Source organism: Eptatretus burgeri, chromosome 9 (genome assembly GCF_056783735.1).
Source record: "Eptatretus burgeri isolate ZD-2024b chromosome 9, Ebu_testis_v1, whole genome shotgun sequence".
Taxonomy (NCBI): Eukaryota; Metazoa; Chordata; class Myxini; order Myxiniformes; family Myxinidae; genus Eptatretus; species Eptatretus burgeri.
In genome coordinates this window covers 27404358-27423082 of record NC_140969.1, presented here as the reverse complement: position 1 = coordinate 27423082, position 18725 = coordinate 27404358, and the positions used below count along the sequence as shown (strand labels likewise).

Below are 18725 nucleotides of genomic sequence, written 5' to 3'. Positions count from 1 at the left end.
AATGGTTTTCACATATACAACATTAGTTTCACAAATTTCCATTGAAGAAAGGCAGTATTGTGTGAATCTAATGTGTAGTTCATGCGGAAACCGGCAAATGATTATTATTATCTCTTCGGATGTTTCCATCAGTTGTGGGTATTTCCGTCAATTGTTTCCGTCAGTTGTCGACCCATGAATACTCGGGTATTTCCGTCAATTGTCGCTATTTCCGTCTAGGTTACGCACTACCATCTACCGGACGGCCCCGTCATTGGCTGTCACTTGAGGCACGTGGGGGGGACACCGGAGACATGGTAGACACCGGGGACATTTCAAACTCGGTGCAATTGTATACCAGCGCATGCACTGTAATAAGAGCCTCCTTGAGTTTAAGGCACAAGTGTGACATCCTGCTTGGCTTAGCCCTCATAGCAAAGTGCAGTTAACCACTGCAGTTGCACATCACTACTGTGCAGTGAGATAAATCTGGCACCTTCACATGCAACTTCTCAAAGTCGTGAAATATCTCGGATTTTTCCAGGCACGTGATCTCAAAGCAGTACGTGACATGAAACCTTGCATGCATTCAGCTGGTTCTTGTTTGACTTGCAAGGCATAATGATGGTCATGCTGCTATGGAGCTCAGGCCTTCAAGCAGCCAATATTGATGTTAAAATACCTAATTCATGGATGTTTGTAACGATTTCAGTTATTACCAGACGACCCGTGAAACCCGTTGGGTTCCCGTTGACAGCAGTTGATAAAAAAAGAAAAACAACAAAGATAGCTCCAGCGAACTATACCGCTGAGGTCGTTTGCATTGATCAAATTCTTCCGAAGAGTACTTGACTGAATCAGGGATTGACTTTTTAATAACTTTTTCGTTGCCCGATTTGAATGAAACTTGATACTGCACACCACAGGCAAATGGTGAGTAAGGTGGGCTGGAAATTTTTGCGCTATCGTGTACCATTTTGGCTGCATTTCGGGAACATACATACATTCATACATACATTCATACATACATTCATACATACATTCATATATACAAGATGAGAGTTTTAGTAATATAAAGATAGATATGCTTTTCATTGGATTTTTTTTCTTTCTATTTTTCAGATGAGAAAAATTTGCATCATCCTCAGTCCAAGGATGATTTCAACACCAAAGTAATGGAAATAAGAGGCGTATGCACTGATGAGTCACAAACTGAGGAGGATCAGCCTATTAAGAGTCTGGGTGCTGCAGAAGAGGATGTGGAGAACGTAAGAATTCCGGTCGAAACCCAAACATCTCTGTTAAAATATTCGTCCACTTTGCCTCCAAATTCGACAACAGAAGGGGAAGCAACAATGCACTGGCCTGTCGTGAAAGACCTGCGTTCGAGGTACATATCAACTACCGAGCATTTGAAAACCGAAGAGGTGCCTGATGATGGTGTCAATCCTGGGACGTTCCGCATGCTGCGAATGTTGTCCGACGTTGGTCCTGGTGGAATAAACGTGAACAAATATTCCAATATTCGTCCTGTTGAGGCAATCACATTGAACACCACACCTGATGATATATCATCTTGGGACCAGCAAGCAAGTCAGCCTAATTCCATAACTGACAACATACGGCATAAAAAGCACGATGACGGTTGCATGGACAATGTCACGACAATTCCTCGTGACCGCAGTCACGATTACTATACCTGCTATGATGATTTTCGAGCTGTGCCACAACACAATGGTGAAAGCAGTCATGGTCGTAGCTTTTATGTCGTTGGCTCACCGGGGAACAGGAAGCAACACATAACTGAGATCCATTCATCCAATCGTGAGCGAGTGATCTCCATCCAACCTGCTTCGGAGCGGTGGAGCGGAGACGTGCAGAGGCGAAGGCAGGGAGATTTGCCAGAGCTGGGGTCTTCCGTTCGCACTGGACAAGATGCGTCCAACCAAGGACGAGTACAGAAACTTAGGGAGAAGTTTCAAAGACTGGGCTCTTTCAGCAATGTTTGAGGAGCAAGGTACAAGGAGGAACTTGGACGCACTCCACACATTATGTGGTTGTACTTGCATTTAATGAGAAGGGGATTATAGAAAATGTTATTTTGGGTTTTCTTTTGATGTTTTTTTGTGGTGACAAGAATTGAGCATGGATTGTAAAGGTTACTCATAATTGGTTGATCACTTTGAAGCTGTGGATTTTTTTTCTTATTTCTCCTTTATCTTTACTCGAAACAAAATCGCAGACTGTGGGTTGATCTGTTAGTGTTCCCATCTCAACCTCAGGATGTTTCATGATGTGGGGAACTGAGGTTCATTCGGCACACCGTATGTTTGTCCATTGTCTATGAATGTCATAATTCTGTACAAATACTCTGATATCTCCGAATGCCTTTTTTTTTCTTTTTTATATGTGGTTTATGTGCGAGCTCCTCCATGAGCCTTGGATCACTTGAAAATATTGGGCATTTGGAAGGTGCTTTTAACGTTTGTCTGTTCGCGTCTATGTTTGACGACAAAATAACGGTTTCAGATGTATGCCACACTCGAACCTCTCTTCAGTGATTATTTTGACATTATGCTGAACAAGGATGCTGCTGACTTAATATTTATTGTTTAAGGGGGGCATGAAAAGACCTTGTGAATCTGGGGATTAAAAGCCAACCTTGTTGATTTGCGATATTCTAAAATTGTTTACTGGGTTTTCCATTTAATGTTCTCGGCGTTGCTTTGCAAATATATATGCCAAGTGTATGATTCTTTCCACAAAGGTCATAAGTTGTTCTATTCAGGTTTTGTTGTGTTTTGAAACTATAAAAATATATATATTATATATATTATATACCCCCACCTTCCCATCTCCTCCAAGCCTTCCAATCTAAACCTTTCTTTGATATAATGGGTCTGTCATTATGATTTGGAATCGAAAAAAAAAAAAAATTTTAACATAATTAATATACACGATTGTGTATAAAATAGATATTCTTGAATTGAACTAAGTGAAAACTTTTGTATCCTGTTACTTGTTGAACTTCAAAGTTACGCAGTCTTCTTCTTATTGCATGGGTGATTGATTTGCACATTTAAAATGCATTTTGTGTATATTTTGCTATTTAATAGCGATTCACTTTTGCATTTGAAGCACAATTTAATTGTTTATTTTAACAACAAAAACGGTTTTCATGTAAATTAATCGTGGAGACAAAAATGACCCGTCATTGTGGATAATATAATGGTGATTCATTTTTGTATTTGAACAATAAATGCACTATTTTGCCTCGCTGTCACATGGTTAAAGCTAGTTTTCATGCCGCATCGACAAGCAAATGGGGTCTTCACCTGATTTAAAGTTGGTTACAATGTTCACTTGATATACAATATTACTATTGTAATTTTGACCTGACAATAATCATAATTGATCTGTTGCTGACAGCTGCTGTACTGGTGTCAGTGAAAGCATAGCTTGGAGAGAACGATAGCTCTAATTCCACCAGCAAGTGTCAACCATTATATAAAGAAATGTCATGCAGATATGGAGACGGGATCTTGGAATGATAACTTTCATACAACGGTGACTGCAAACAAACCACTCGATGTTTGCCAAGTTGCTATCATGATCCAAAACAGAGAAAAGAACAATTCACATAAACGGCCTTATTTAATGATGTGCAAATACCACCCGTCGCTTCACTGATGGGAATATTCAGAGGGGAGGAGAGAGAGTGCGGAGGTAGAAGGAGAAAGAGAGGAGAGAGGTGGGAGGGGGAGAGAGGAGGGAGGAGAGGTGGGGAGAGTGAGTTGGGAGAGAAAGTGAGAGGAGTGGGGGAAGGGAAAGCAGCGACAGGTGAGAGGAAGAGAAGGCAGATCTGCAGTGAAGCGTTAATTACGATTCATACTGTCTCATTAAAATGCTTCTGTATAGAACAACACTGAAGATGGAAACAAAATAATGTCTGAAATCCATTTTCTACCGGTCAAACAAGAGACAAACACCGCCAAGGCACTTCCGCAAACAAACATCACTGGACGCATCTGGGGCCAAGCTGTTGGGACATAGACACCACCCAAACACGTCCGGAGATAAACTCCCATCTGGATACGTCTGGACTCTGGAGATAAATACCATCGAGACACGTCTGGAGACAATCACTGTCCAGACATAACCACCATCCGGATATGTCCACACACACACACACACACAGAGAGAGAGAGACAGAGACAGAGACAGAGAGAGAGAGAGAGAGACAGAGAGAGACAGAGACAGAGAGAGAGAGAGAGAGACAGAGAGAGAGAGAGAGACAGAGAGAGAGACAGAGAGAGAGACAGAGAGAGAGAGAGACAGAGAGAGAGACAGAGAGAGAGACAGAGACAGACACAGAGACAGAGAGAGAGAGAGAGAGAGACAGAGACAGAGACAGAGAGAGAGAGACAGAGACAGAGAGAGAGAGAGAGAGAGAGAGAGAGAGAGAGAGAGAGAGAGAGAGAAAGAGAGAGACAGAGAGAGAGAGAGAGAGACAGAGACAGAGACAGAGACAGAGACAGAGACAGAGACAGAGACAGAGACAGAGACAGAGACAGAGACAGAGACAGAGACAGAGACAGAGAGAGAGAGAGAGAGAGAGAGAGAGAGAGACAGAGACAGAGACAGAGACAGAGACAGAGACAGAGACAGAGACAGAGACAGAGACAGAGACAGAGACAGAGACAGAGACAGAGACAGAGAGAGAGGTCGGGGGAGGGGAAAGTGAGAAAGGTGTGGGAGGAGGGTCCTGCACTGTATTGGGAGGGGGTAGAACAAGGATGGGACAAAGAGAGAGGGGTGGGGTAGGGGAGTTAGCAGTGAGAATATGTTGTGCTTTATGAAGAACACACACACACACACACACACACACACACACACACACACACACACACACACACACACACACACACACACACACACACACACACACACACACACACACGTGCTTGGCCGATATCAGCAATCTTTCAGGAATCGGCAGGTTGGAGTTGATGATTACCAACGATTGTACTTACTGGATAAAACCCAGAAACCTTGAATAGCTTTCAATGAAAGCATAGTTGCATTTATGTAGAATATAGAAGTTTCAGGGAAATGTTCAAAAACATAAATGCGTGCAACGTTCAAAAAAAAAAAAGTTCAATGTTCAAAAACAGCTGCGTGTAACGGGTGGAAAAACAATTTGGCTCTCTCATTTAGAAAATACGTTAATTGGGTAAACAGCTCGGAATTCAGGTGTAATTTCACAATTCGCTCAGTACGACGGGCACAAACCGCTCGCTCAGTACGACGGGCACAAACCGCTCACTCAGTACGACGGGGCACGAACCGCCCGCTCAGTACGACGGGGCACGAACCGCTCGCTCAGCACGACGGGGCACGAACCGCTCGCTCAGTACGACGGGGCACGAACCACTCGCTCAGTACGACGGGGCACGAACCGCTCGCTCAGCACGACGGGGCACGAACCGCTCACTCAGTATGACGGGGCACGAACCACTCGCTCAGGACAACGGGGCATGAACCGCTCGCAGTGAGTGAATGATTCGCTCAGAATGATGTCGCACAGTCCCACTATCGACTTTGAGGTGTTTTGCAAGTGGTTTAAGCACTCAAGCAAGCACTCCAATTCAATGGTTGATAAGGAACAGCTGGCCAGACTGTGGCTGCATACCATATAGGATCCCTTTAACTTTAAAGCCGGTCTTCAATGCGCACGTAGCAGTTAAAGAAATAAAAGTAATTTTTTGAAATAATGATTTTAGCCACAAAAGAGTTGCTGTTTAATGTAGAACAACCCTGGAGACATCACAAAGTTTAATCGTCAGCAAAATAAACTTTGCAGAAAATCTGCCATGTTGCCTGCTTATCTGTGCATGTGTCATGTGGTACATCTGTTCGCGGTCCACATAAATGTTATTACTTTATTTTAAAATGCCAGTTTTTCACCAGATTTGCTTTGATTCCTTGTAGAAGCAAATTGTGAAACCTCTGACATAATAGGCACAGATCTGGTGGACGCTATGGATAACAAGTCACTCTGGGGGACGGCACGATGTCGAGCAGTGAATGCATTAAATCATATTGCTCAATGAAGCTAGTTAATTTTGGCATGTTTGTAAATCTTTTTTTTCACTCAATGTAATTTTCCATACAGGAGAAAAAGATAAGTTTAATGCTTTGGAAATTACAGATTTTCTTGTGTGTCTATGGAACATAGACTTGCTTGCTTCAAGTAAATGGGTATGTCGGCTTAGTTATCGGACTCATTATTTCTTTAAATGATCAGATTTCACAACACATTTTGACACTTATTTAGTCCGGACGATATCCGATCCTCAAAACTGAAATAATATTTCGTTGATACACTTTAAGTTGTCCGTGAGAGTAGATAGTGGAAAATCGTATCATATAATGCATGAAATCGCTCCAAGCTCCTAATTTGAAAATTATTGTACTTACAAAAGCGATGTAGACAACAATCCATAGCTATGATGAACAGCCGTTCGATCATGAGTGAGGAGAGTGGAAAAAACAACAACTTTATCTTGAAGAAATCGTTGTGGAGACAAACATCTGTTCTGAGTCGACACATGGTTGAGCAGGCCAAAAAAAAACATGGCGGCTTCAGACCCCAGCGAGGTTACCCAGGAGATTCCTCAAGACCCCAAAGTGTGAAGTGGCCGAGGATGCGCCTGATAAAGGATATAATTAAGTAAGGCCGTTAATTATCTTCACAAGGGGTGTTTTAATTAACCCAAACAACCAATTTTCACTCATTCACTTCCCTTGTACATATGCCTGCAAAGTTTCAGGCTGCTAGGTTTTATGGTTCTGGAGTTATGGAGGACACGCACACACGCACACGCACACACACACACACACACACACACACACACACACACACACACACACACACACACACACACACACACACACACACACTGGATTTTGAGATGAAAAGCATAGCTTATGTGCCCCTCTTCAGTATGTCTTAAATTCTAATGTAGGGTTCAAACTTCAAAGGATGGTCAAACCAATGCTTCTTCAACTGATTTAGAGTACCAGACTCAATCACATGACTAGGAAGATTATTCCAATTATTCACACTGGATAGAAAAGGCACACGCTCTGATTTATGTCTTGAAATGAAACTTCTTCAGCTTGAGTGAATGCCCTCTTGTTCTGGTCATTGACTTTCGTGTAAAAAAAAAACTTCTTATTATCCACCCAATCCTCTGAACATTTAATAAATTTGCATCATCTCTGCTCTACTTTGTCTGCATGCAAGAGTGGTTCGACCAAGTGCCTTCAATCTAGCTGGATACTGTAGTCTATGAAGTTTTGGTAATGGTCTAGTAGCTCTTTGTTATACCTTCTTGAGGAAATCTTTATCTTTCTTATGAAAAGGTGAGCCAACTATATTACAGTACTCCAGTGTTGGTCATACATACAATAGCTTTGAATAATAGTACAAGCCCTTTTTTATCTAATGATGAAAAAGATCTAATAATTCCAAGCCTACAGTTGGCCTTCTTAGCAGCATCTGCAATATGGCAACTAATAGTGGGACAACTTTGCATAACAATTGTGCATTTTGTGAGGAAAGCACCAAATTTGGCACACTAGTAGCCGATCATATTATGAACAGATTTGGATATTGGGCCATCTCATAATTTTTGATGGCAGTGGAAAATGGCTGCCACAGCCATCAGCGGCTGAATTTGAGATGGCCCAATATCCAAATCTGTTCATAATATGTTAGGCTACTCGTGTGCCAAATTTGGTGCTTTCTTCACAAAATGCACAATTATTATGCTATATTTAGCTAAGTTGCCCCACTATAAAGGATAAGCTTGAATCAAAGAACACCCCGAAGTCCTCCTCCCTTACTGACATGATTTCCTTGCTTTCACTCCCCTTGCCATTGGTATATGTAAACTCCTGATTCCTTCTTCCAAAATGAATGATCTTACTTTTTTTTGTATACATAGTCGAGGCTCATGGAGGAGCTAAAAATTTCCTCATTAAAGGGAAGCTCTCAGCATCCTAACCAGTTCCCAGCCTCATCAATATCATTCCGGAGTGTTTCTGCATCAACCTCCCTATTCACCACTCTATATAATTTGGTATCGTCTGCGAACAACTTCAAACTGGACTGAACTGATTCAGGAAGATCATTTATCGAGACGATGAACAATGTCGGACCCAGTACGCTGCCCTGCGGTATTCCACTTGTCATTGGAAGAGAAGTGGATGCCATTCCATTTACTAGAACCCTTTTGTGAGCGGCCTGACAAATACGATTTGATCCATTTAAATAATTGACCAGTGATTCCATAAGATTCAACCTTTTGCAAGAGCCGGACATGAAGGACACTATCAAAAGTCTTTCTGTAGTCCAAACACACGCAGTCAAGACTGTGCCATATATTAAGTGTCTGTGACCACCGCTCTAAAACTTCCAATAATTGTGTAGTGCAAGATCGACCACTCCTGAATCCATGCTGTTCATCAATTAGAAGATCACTTCCCCCGACAAAGACACGAAATAAGTAGACACCTTAAATTTATTCATTTCATCTGGGTAAAGCAAGTTTTACTCAGTGATTTGTATGAATATTCTATGATTTATTTGCTGAAACGAGTTCCTGGGTCGTGTATGACAATTAACGATGCCTCAAACCCAGGGAACACACGACCTTTGTGATTCTCAAAGAGGACGAATTGTTGTCCAATCTGAAGGTGGAGTCAGCCAGCGTCAGATATCTCCGAACCTTGACATTTCACTTTCTACGGTCAATCGGGTGATTGTGCAATTCACCAGCGAAGGCAAGGAATCCACAGCTTCCCGTTCTGGTCGATCTGGGCCCTCAGAAAGATGTCTTCGAGCTGTCAAGTGGTCCATCAGGAAAACTCCCCGTTGCAAGGCAGCAGATGTTGTAGATGAGGTCCAAGTTAGCTCGACAACTGCTGTGCGGTACCTTCATCAACTGGGCTACTAGGGGAGAGTAGCAAGGAGAAATCCTCTTCTTCGACCAGCCAACATTCAAAGGAGAAAGAAATGGGCTGACGAGATGGCCACCAGACCCTTGGAATTTTGGAAAACTAATTTTTTCACGAGTCTCAATTTGCTCAATTTTCTGACAGTGGACGCGTGTGGGTCTGGAGACTTCGCAGTCAAAAGTTCTCTTTGAACCGATTGAAGCCAATTGTCAAACACGGTGGTTTTCCAGTGATGAGGTGCTGGTCGGTTAGAGCTTGTGAAGTGTGTTGGCAACTTCAACATTCGATACACATTTCTATCCTTGAGGATGGACTTCTTCCCATCTTCTCCACTGGTCAGATGGTCAAAAACAACACTGTTCCTGGAAGATGGAGCTCCATTCCACACTCCAAAAAGACCAATGAATGGCAGGACAGAAATGGGATGAAGCGACTTCCATGGCCAAATCAGTCTCCTGACATGAATCCCATTGAACACCTCTGGGCCATATTGGATCGAGCTGCGTGGAAATAGTCCAGGAAACCAACATCACGGGCAGAATTGCAAAACCTTTTGCATGAAGCTTGGGCAGAAATCCCACAAGAGAAAATTTCCAAACTTGTTAGTTTTCTTCCTGTAAGAGTTAAAGCATTGAAATCTGCAAATGACAAGTCCACCAAATACTAGTGTGTATTTTAAAATGGATCAAATGTTCAATAAATAAATTCTTTTAAAATCATGGTGTCTATATATTTCTGTTATGTCTCTGAAGATTGCTCACAAGTGTATCTCTGATGATCTTCTCCATCAGTTTACCGACCATAGTTTTTGGCTACATTGTTGAGGCTTGTATGAGAGCTAACAAACAAAGCACAGCAAGGGGGGCATGAGACAAGAGGGTGGGAGAGAGAAAGACAAAACAGTGGGGAACAGAGACATTAGGAGATCTGTGGAAGGGAGAGGAATTGGGCGGGGAACACGGGGAATACAAGATGGACATTACAGGGACTTTCAGGCAGGAAAGCGAGGAATTTGAAGAAGGTGGGTTTGGGGTGGATTTTTCTTTTTGCGTATGGCAGCTTAGCTGTTGGGATAGCTATCACTTCTTGGAAGCATGACTGTGTCACTGATGCAGTGTTCCTCTACCAGTACACACTGGTACTCATTTTGCCGACCTCGGAAGGATGACAGGATGAGTCAACCCCCTGGTGTATTAATTCAGCGGTTAACGGTATTTGAACTCAGGACCCGGGGATCCCAAGCCACCACCCTAACCACTAAGCCAACACCAGGCTCGTTTGGGGGTGAATTGCGGGGGTAGAAAAGATCGAGGTTTTGGATAGGGGAAGATAAGAGGTGGTGGTGAACAACTGTTTTTTAAGGCCTGGAGGGAAGAATGGGATTGAACAGTTCCGGTTCTGGGTTTGCAGCAACTGCAGGTTCTCTCAGGCGTCTCTGCCGACTTTCTCAAAGTGACGGTTCCGGCCATTATTTGTCCCGTTTTAACTGTTTATTTTCTCACCGACATGTTTCTGTGTGTTCCTAGTTCGGTTTTGTTTCAAAAATCTTGCTATTTTGTGAGTTTTTGTTGACCTTGTCTTACCGGTTCCTTGAGCCCAACCCATCCTTCCCCTCGAGGTGTACGATCGTTTTTATTTGTATTCTCTCCCTATTACCTTCAATTCCTATTTTCCCCACTTTCCCAACGCCCCACATCCCTCCCAACTAAACACTGTTTTGTTTCTTAAATTTAAATGAAAATGAAAAACTACCTTTCTCCCTGCATACCCATGAGCCCCGATCCTTCTTTTCCTAGTTCTGCCGGCACACCATCTTTCTTCGACTTGAGCTGACCCACTCTCACCATTACCTTCATGATTTCTTCCGACAACCTTCCATTCCCGAATCTTACCTAATGTTCAAAAATCCATCAAAAAATAATAATCTTCCTTGTATCCTTTCTATCTATACACCTCCTGTAACCACGTGTCTCTCTCTCTACCCTCTTCCTGATACTTTTCATCGATCCAGCAGCTTCACTCTGCGTTTACAGTTCAAAATTCACCACATACCTCCACGATTTTACTTCAACCTTCCCTTTTCCGAATGTTATGCAATCCTTATTTAAAATAAATAAATAAATAAATTCACTTTTGACTATACACCTCCCATAGCCACGTGTTTCTCCCGTAACCACATGATCTGTTTACACCCCCTGCATTGACCGATCCAAATTCACCATTCACCTCACGATTTTTTCTTCAACCTTTCCTTTACCTAATCTGATGAAAACGCTCTCAAAAAATAATAACAATAATAATAAAAACTATCTCTAATAATGCTTCATCTTCCTCTTTCACATGTGTGGTTCTCATTACTGTATCATAATTCACTACTCTTCTTTTATTTCCACAGACTGTTCTCAATTCTACCTTTCCTTCATTCCTTGCCAAAAAATCCAACTGTTACAGGGTTTCTTCTCTCCATTCTCTTAATTCACCGTGATTGAATCCCTCAAGAAACGTCTTCAATCGCATCTCTGGACTAAAAATTAAAAAAAACCCAGTTTTCTATGAATGTTTGCTTTCCTTCAACCATTCGTTTTTTTTCCAATTTCTGTGCCAACTCACCCCCCTCACACCCCTCTTACCCCTCACGCTCAAAGCAACCGTTGCACTCTTCTCCCTCCAAGCCTTCTTCTCACCTTTCTCAAAAATTCCCTCACCTTTCTCCCTAAACTCTCCCCACTCACCCATCTCCCACCATTCACCCTCCTCACCCACCCTCCTCAAAGTTCCCCCCTTTCATCCACAAAGCTGCCTCTTTCCCCTACCCCTCACCTCCATCTCTTCACTCCACCTCCTCAAATCCTCAACTGCCTTCTGCCCCTTCTCTTGCCCCCCCCTCTACCCCAGCACCACAGAGCCTTTCCTCCTCCCCATCTGGCCCCTCCCCTAGCTATTCTGCAATCCCCTACACTCTTTCAACAACACTCCTTACCTCTTCTCTTCCTCCCTTGTCCTGCCATGCCCCTCCATTCCTATCCCCTGCACCCAAAGCCTCCTCCCCTCCCTTTTCATTAACAGTGTGGACCTCAAATATCCGGGGCCTTCGCTCAAATCTTTCAGATCTTTCCATACAGGCTGCCACCGACAAACCAGACATAATCTGCCTAACAGAAACTTTCCTCCCCCAAGATGTGTCTGACTCCCAAGTATCTCTCCCTGGTTACTCCCTCCTCTGGTATGACAGACCTGAGCCTCATCCTGGTGGAGGAGTTGCTCTCTTCATCAAAGACTCTACTCCTCACTCTCCATGCACTGCCCTCACTCCCCCACACCCCCAGGAATACCTCTGGCTACGGCTTCCCCTCCACTCCCACCTCATGTTTATATGTGTACTGTACCGTCCACCTAACAGTGATGACTCCATTTACACCTCACTGTCGAAAACATGGACCATCTTCTATCTTCTCATCCAAACTCGCTCTTCCTCATATGTGGCAACTTCAATTGTCATCATGCCAGTTGTCTAGGTGTGGGTACCTCTCTCACCTGTCATGGCACCTCAGCAAAAGACTTCTGCGACTCATTGGGACTGATTCAATCGGTCAACTTCCCAACCCGGATCCCAACCAATGGTACTCCATCTCTTCTGGATCTGATTTTGACAAATTTCCCTGACAATATCTGCTGTTCTTCCTTCGCTCCAATCGGTTCTTCTGACCATGTTCTTGTCAAAGTGGACATCTCTCTGGCTATTATCAGAGAACCACCTCACAGCCGTCGAGTCTGGCATTTCACTCAAGCCGACTGGCAGGGTCTCCAAGCAGCCATCAAGCTTCAAGACTGGTCTCCCATCTCTACTTTCTCCAACATCAACTCATCCTGGGAATTCGTTAAATCTCTCTCTCTCTCCCTCTCTCTCCCTCTCTCCCTCTCTATTCCATCTTTGCCCAACCCTTCCTCCCACCCATGGTTCACTGAAACTGGTGGTGAGGCAGTTGTCCTGAAACAACTTGTCTTTGCCTCATGGAAAGCAAACCCAAATCAGGGTAATCTCAGTTCCTTCCATAAAGCTCAGAACAAGTGTGTATCTACCCTCAGGAGAGCCGGAAAACAACATCTTTCTCATCTCAAGTGTGAACTCTCAAACCTCTCTCCCTCCTCAAAATCTTGGTGGTGTCTAATCAAATCTGTTTCTGGTGTATGTTCCCCCTCCACCCCTCCCTTACCTCAAATGGCCGCACTGCTGATACCGCACGTGAAAAGGTTCAATGTCAAAACTTGGTGTTTGTATTGAAATCTTGTGTCCAAAACCCATCACTTTCTCTACCCACCTTACCCAGTCACACCCAACTGTCCCTGGACTGTGTGTCCTTTTCCCCTGACAAGGTGGAGAGCTTGCTGTCAAACCTCGACTCAGATTCTGCAACCGGTCCAGACGGCATCAGCCCACGTGTCCTCAAAGCCTGCTCTTCTGCTCTTGCTCACCCTCTCCCTGTTCAATGCACACTCTCATTTGCTCAAGCCCATCTTCCATCTGCTTGGAAATCTGCAAACATCACTGCCCTGCATAAAAAAGGTGCAAAAACAGATCCCTGCAACTACAGACCAATCAGCCTTCTCCCAATCATCAGCAAGGTTATGGAATCCATCATCGCTTCAGACATCAAATCCTTCCTCTTCTCCAATGGCTTGACTTCCGATCATCAATTTGGTTTCAGACCAGGTCACTCTACCCTGGATATGCTGCTTCTACTCTCCCAACAATGGATGGAGGTCCTCAATGCCAGACAGGAAATCCGAGCCATAACCCTTGACATATCGCGTGCTTTTGACATTATCTGGCACCCTGCCCTACTCACCAAAATCTCTTCCTATGGTATCCAAAGCCATCTCCACTCATGGCTCGCAGACTTCCTCTCCTATCGCAGTCAACGTGTGGCCCTAAATGGAGTTCTTTCATCCCCCCTCTTCCTGTCCAGGCTGGAGTTCCTCAAGGTAGCGTTCTGGGCCCTGTTCTTTTTCTGGTTTTCATCAATGATCTCTCTGACTCTCTGGAAAATCCTCTTTATCTCTTTGCTGATGACTCCACTCTCTGCCGTACCATCGGCCATCCCTCAGAATGGCAAGCAGCAGCTTCTTCGCTCTCTGCAGATCACCACCCAAACACGTCCTTCAAAATATGTTGGTTGCAAAATCTGTGATGGGTGTACTGGCATGCACTACAAAATCTGTGATGGGTGTTCGTGATTACACACGTATGGGCTCCCACCCCTCTTGTCTCATGCCCCCCTTGCTGTATGTTGTGTGTTAGCTCTTATATGAGCCTCGACAAGGAATACAAAAAAAAAATGGGAGTTTATTCCAAAAGTGGGGAAAAAGAGGAATGAAAGAGTGAAAGTGAGCAGTGATTCGTGATTTTGGTAGTTTTATCAGAAGGGGGTTGTTGGTGGACCTTGAGCGCCGTGCAGAAATATGGTGGGAACATATCGCAGACAGAGCAGGGGGTGAGACCAGAGAGGAGACAGTAAAAGACAGAAAGACCACTGACTTGCCTGCGGTGAGAGAGTAAGAGGCCCAAAGACTCAGCCTCATCACGGGAGATGTCAATGATCCTAAATGCCTTGGTTTCCACAGCGTGAAGGCATGAAAGGTGAGAGGCAGGAGCACCAGCCCAGAGGGGAGAGCAGTACTCCCTGAGGCTGTGGACGAAAGCTTTGTATGTGGTCTGAAGCTCAGGTGGGCCGAGGAAGGACTTTGCACGACGGAGGATACCCACAGTCGGCGATTGGCTTTGGAGACCAGATGTCAAACTTGCTGGACAATAGTTTTCTGGATTGTACTTCTTCCTTTTCTTGAAGATGGGTTCTACATTCGCTTGCTACCAGGAACTCTGGTCCCTCTCCCTCTTTCAAGAGCTTAACAAATATGATTCCAAGAGGTTTACATATTTCCTGATACATCTCTCACAATACTCGTATATGCAATCCATCAGGGCCAGGGGACTTATTGATGTCTAATTTCAAGAAGTATTTCTCTATTTTCTCCTCTTGGAAACTCCAATTCATTTAGTACACATGTATAGTCCCTATTTTCCAACACTGGTGTGGACAACAAGTCCTCAACTGTAAACAAACTAGCAAAAAAATTATTAAGCATCTGTGCTTTTTGTAAATCATTCTCTGTGAATATACCGAGCTGCTGCCATAAATTAGGAATTCCCCTCTTGGTTTTTGTCTGGTTTCTTGCATAACTCCATAAACTCTGGATTTACTTTCACCTCACATGCTAACTTTTTGTCAAAGTTTTCTTTTGCCTTCCTGATGATACAGGTTGCCTCATTTCGTGCAATAAGAAATTCCTTCCAATTTGCCGAAGTCCTGTTTTTCTGGTGTCCATTCCATCTCCTGTGCTTAGAATGCATTGATTGCATTGCAGCCGCAGAATTCCACTGGTCGTGGGGCAACTTAGCATAACAATTGTGCATTTTGCGAGGAAAGCACCAAATTTGGCACACTAGTAGCCGAACATATTATGAACAGATTTGGATATTGGGCCATCTCAAAATTTTTGATGGCAGTAGAAAATGGCTGCCACAGCGATCAGCGGCTGAATTTGGTCGTGTGTCTGTCTCTCTCTGTCTGTCTCTCTCTCTCTCTCTCTCTCTCTCTCTCTATCTCTATCTCTATCTCTATCTCTATCTCTATCTCTCTCTGTCTGTCTGTCTGTCTGTCTGTCTGTCTGTCTGTCTGTCTGTCTGTCTGTCTGTCTCTCTCTCTATTCCATCTTTGCCCAACTCTTCCTCCCACCCATGGTTCACTGAAACTTATGGCGAGGTCGCCCTGCGGTGGTCGCCCGTGGGTCCGGTCGCCCTGCGGTGGCGTCCCGTGGGTCCGGTCGCCCTGCGGTGGCATGTACATACACACACACGACATGGCCAAAAGTATGTGGATACCCCTTCTAATTCAGCCACACCCAATGCTGACAGATGTTTAAAATCAATCACATAGCCATGCAATCTTCATAGACAAGTACTGACAGAAGAATGGGTCATCCTGAAGAGCTCAGTGACTTTCAATGTGCCACCACCATAGGATGCCACTTTTCCAACAAGTCAGTTCGACAAATTTCTGCCCTGCTGGAGCTTCCCTAGTCAACTGTAAGTGCTGTTATTGTGAAATGGAAACGTCGAGGAGCAACAACAGCTCAGCCGCGAAGTGGTAGGCCACATAAGCTCACAGAACGGGACCACTGGGCGCTGAAGCGTGTAGCGTGGAAGAATCGTATGTGTCGATTGCAACACTCACTACCAAGTTCCAAACTGACTCTGGAAGCAACGTCAGCACAAGCACTGCTTGTCAAGAGCTTCATGAAATGGGTTTCCATGGCCGAGCAGCCGCGCACAAGCTAAAGATCACCACGCATAATGCCAAGTGTCGACTTGAGTGGTGTAATGCTCACCGCCATTGGACTCTGGAGTGATGAATCACGCTTCACCATCTGGCAGTCTGACGGATGAATCTCGGTCTGGCAGATGCCAGGAGAACGATACCTGCCCAAATGCATGGTGCCAACTGCAAAGTTTGGAGGAGGAGGAATAATGGTCTGGGGCTGTTTTTCATGGTTCTGGCTAGGCCCCTTAGTTCCAGTGAAGGTAAATCTTAATGCTACAGCATATAATGACATTCTAGATGATTCTGTGCTTCCACCTTTGTGGCAACAGTTTGGAGAAGGCCCTTTCCTATTTCAGCATGACGATGCCCCCATGCACAAAGCGAGGTCCATACAGAAATGGTTTGGCGAGATTGGTGTGGAAGAACTTGACTGGCCTGCACAGAGCCCTGACCTCAACCCCATCAAACACCTTTAGGATGAATTGGAACGCCGACTACGAGCCAGACCTAATCGCCCAACATCAGTGCCCGACCTCACTAATGCTCTTGTGGCTGAATGGAAGCAAATCCCTGCAGCAATGTTCCAACATCTCGTGGAAAACCTTCCCAGAACAGTGGAGGTTGTTATAGCAGGAAAGGGGGGGGGGGGACCAACTCCATATTAATACCCATAATTTTGGAATGAAATGTTGGACGAGCAGGTGTCCACATACTTTTTGGCTATGTAGTGAACACACACACACACACACACACACACACACACACACACACACACACACACACACACACACACACACACACACACACACACACACACACACACACACACACACACACACACACACACACACACACACACACACACACACACACACACACACACACACCGCCGAAAAAAATTATCTCCGAAACTCAGCAAGCTTTTTGAATTCTGTTTGCGAGAATCGAACAGGGCATGAGCAGAGAAGAATTACCGCACATATGATGCATCACTATGATGTCATATCAATTTTTATGACGTCATTCCTATTTTTTGACATTTTTTTGTTTCACAACCCAGAGTTTTCATCGGATCTTCGTGAAACTTGCCATGTATATGCAGAAAGTCCACACGCAGGCAGTAACCATCTCCGATTTTGGAAATTCTTCCGAGACAAAAAGTTGACGTCATAATATCGCCGCGAGTGGAAATCGCCTATACCATTATCTCCGAAACTAGGCAAGCTGTTTGAAGTTTGTTTGCGGGAATCAAGCCGGGCATGAGCACAGATAATTTATCGCAAACATCACAATGACGTCATATTCGTTTTTATGACGTCATCATTAAGAGGACGAGGATCTTAACTCATTTGAGCTTGTTTAGTGATTCTTCACCATTGAGTGATCGGGCCAACAACGATATCGGACTGTATAGCATATTTCAAAAATTGTATGGGGCCCGACATGTTGTCATGGATCAGGCATGACGTGGCGGAGGTACGTGCTCTACCGAGTGCCCTTCTAGTTTGTCCATCGAGGTTTCGATCCTTTCAGCAGGGGGAGCTTTCCCTCCGGGCCAAACATACCTATGGACACGTTTTGAATCCGACTACAACGGCCATTTTTCTACCATAAGCGGCGCGTTCCGTTAGCAAGCGGCTTTCTTCCCGCTGGTCAACCACCTTCCTTCATCGCTTGCTCCGCTTGCCAAGCGGATATTACGGAACAGCTGGCTTGGCAAGCGGAGCAAGCCGCTTGCTAACAGGACACTCCCCTGTAAATTGCCAACGTTTTATGATTTCCAACTGAAAGTTCAAGAACTAAACCTTATGAAGAGACACCGTGGGGTGTTTAACGTTCACCTCGTTGTCGACGAGGTGCCGCGGATTTCGGGCCCCTTCCAGAGACGGCGTACTCCAGGATGCAGTACCCCTTGCCGGCCGGTCTCGGAACAGCAATTCCGAATTAAATGTGATCCCGTCGGAGGTCGGATCATTGAATGGATCGACACTAGGTGGCCAAGACGAGCTTTTGGTCATCGAAGTTGGCTGGTTGAAGAACGGAGATAATTATTTTTTTAAATGCAAGGACCATTTGTTTATTTATTTACTTATTTATTTATAAATAAATTAATTAATTAATCAATAAATGCGAACTCGAACTGCAATGAATTCTCGATCCCCATGAAACCGTCAAACGGCGGCGGATTTGTGGGCGGTATTCATTTTACTAAAACCAAAATTCACTCTTTCTACATTTTCATGTAATTTACGGTGTTTCACCTGCAAAAGGTGTTTGTATAAAATATTACATCGAACATCGTTTGGTTAAGAGATTCGTTGTGAGTTTGAACGGTGAACGAAG

The 18725-nt window shown here is 44.3% G+C and overlaps 1 protein-coding gene across 2 annotated transcripts in view; it reads left to right on the top strand.

The window, feature by feature from the left end:
* The window catches only part of LOC147019775 (uncharacterized), a 57380-nt gene extending 54121 nt beyond the window's left edge, over nucleotides 1-3259 (top strand). For both annotated transcript variants that reach the window (XM_085894478.1, XM_085894479.1), the window contains one exon: nucleotides 1102-3259. In XM_085894478.1, the coding sequence (XP_085750604.1) occupies nucleotides 1102-1988 (887 nt within the window). In that variant the 3' untranslated portion in view covers nucleotides 1989-3259. The remainder of the gene's footprint in view (nucleotides 1-1101) is intronic.
* The last annotated feature ends 15466 nt before the right edge of the window (nucleotides 3260-18725 follow it).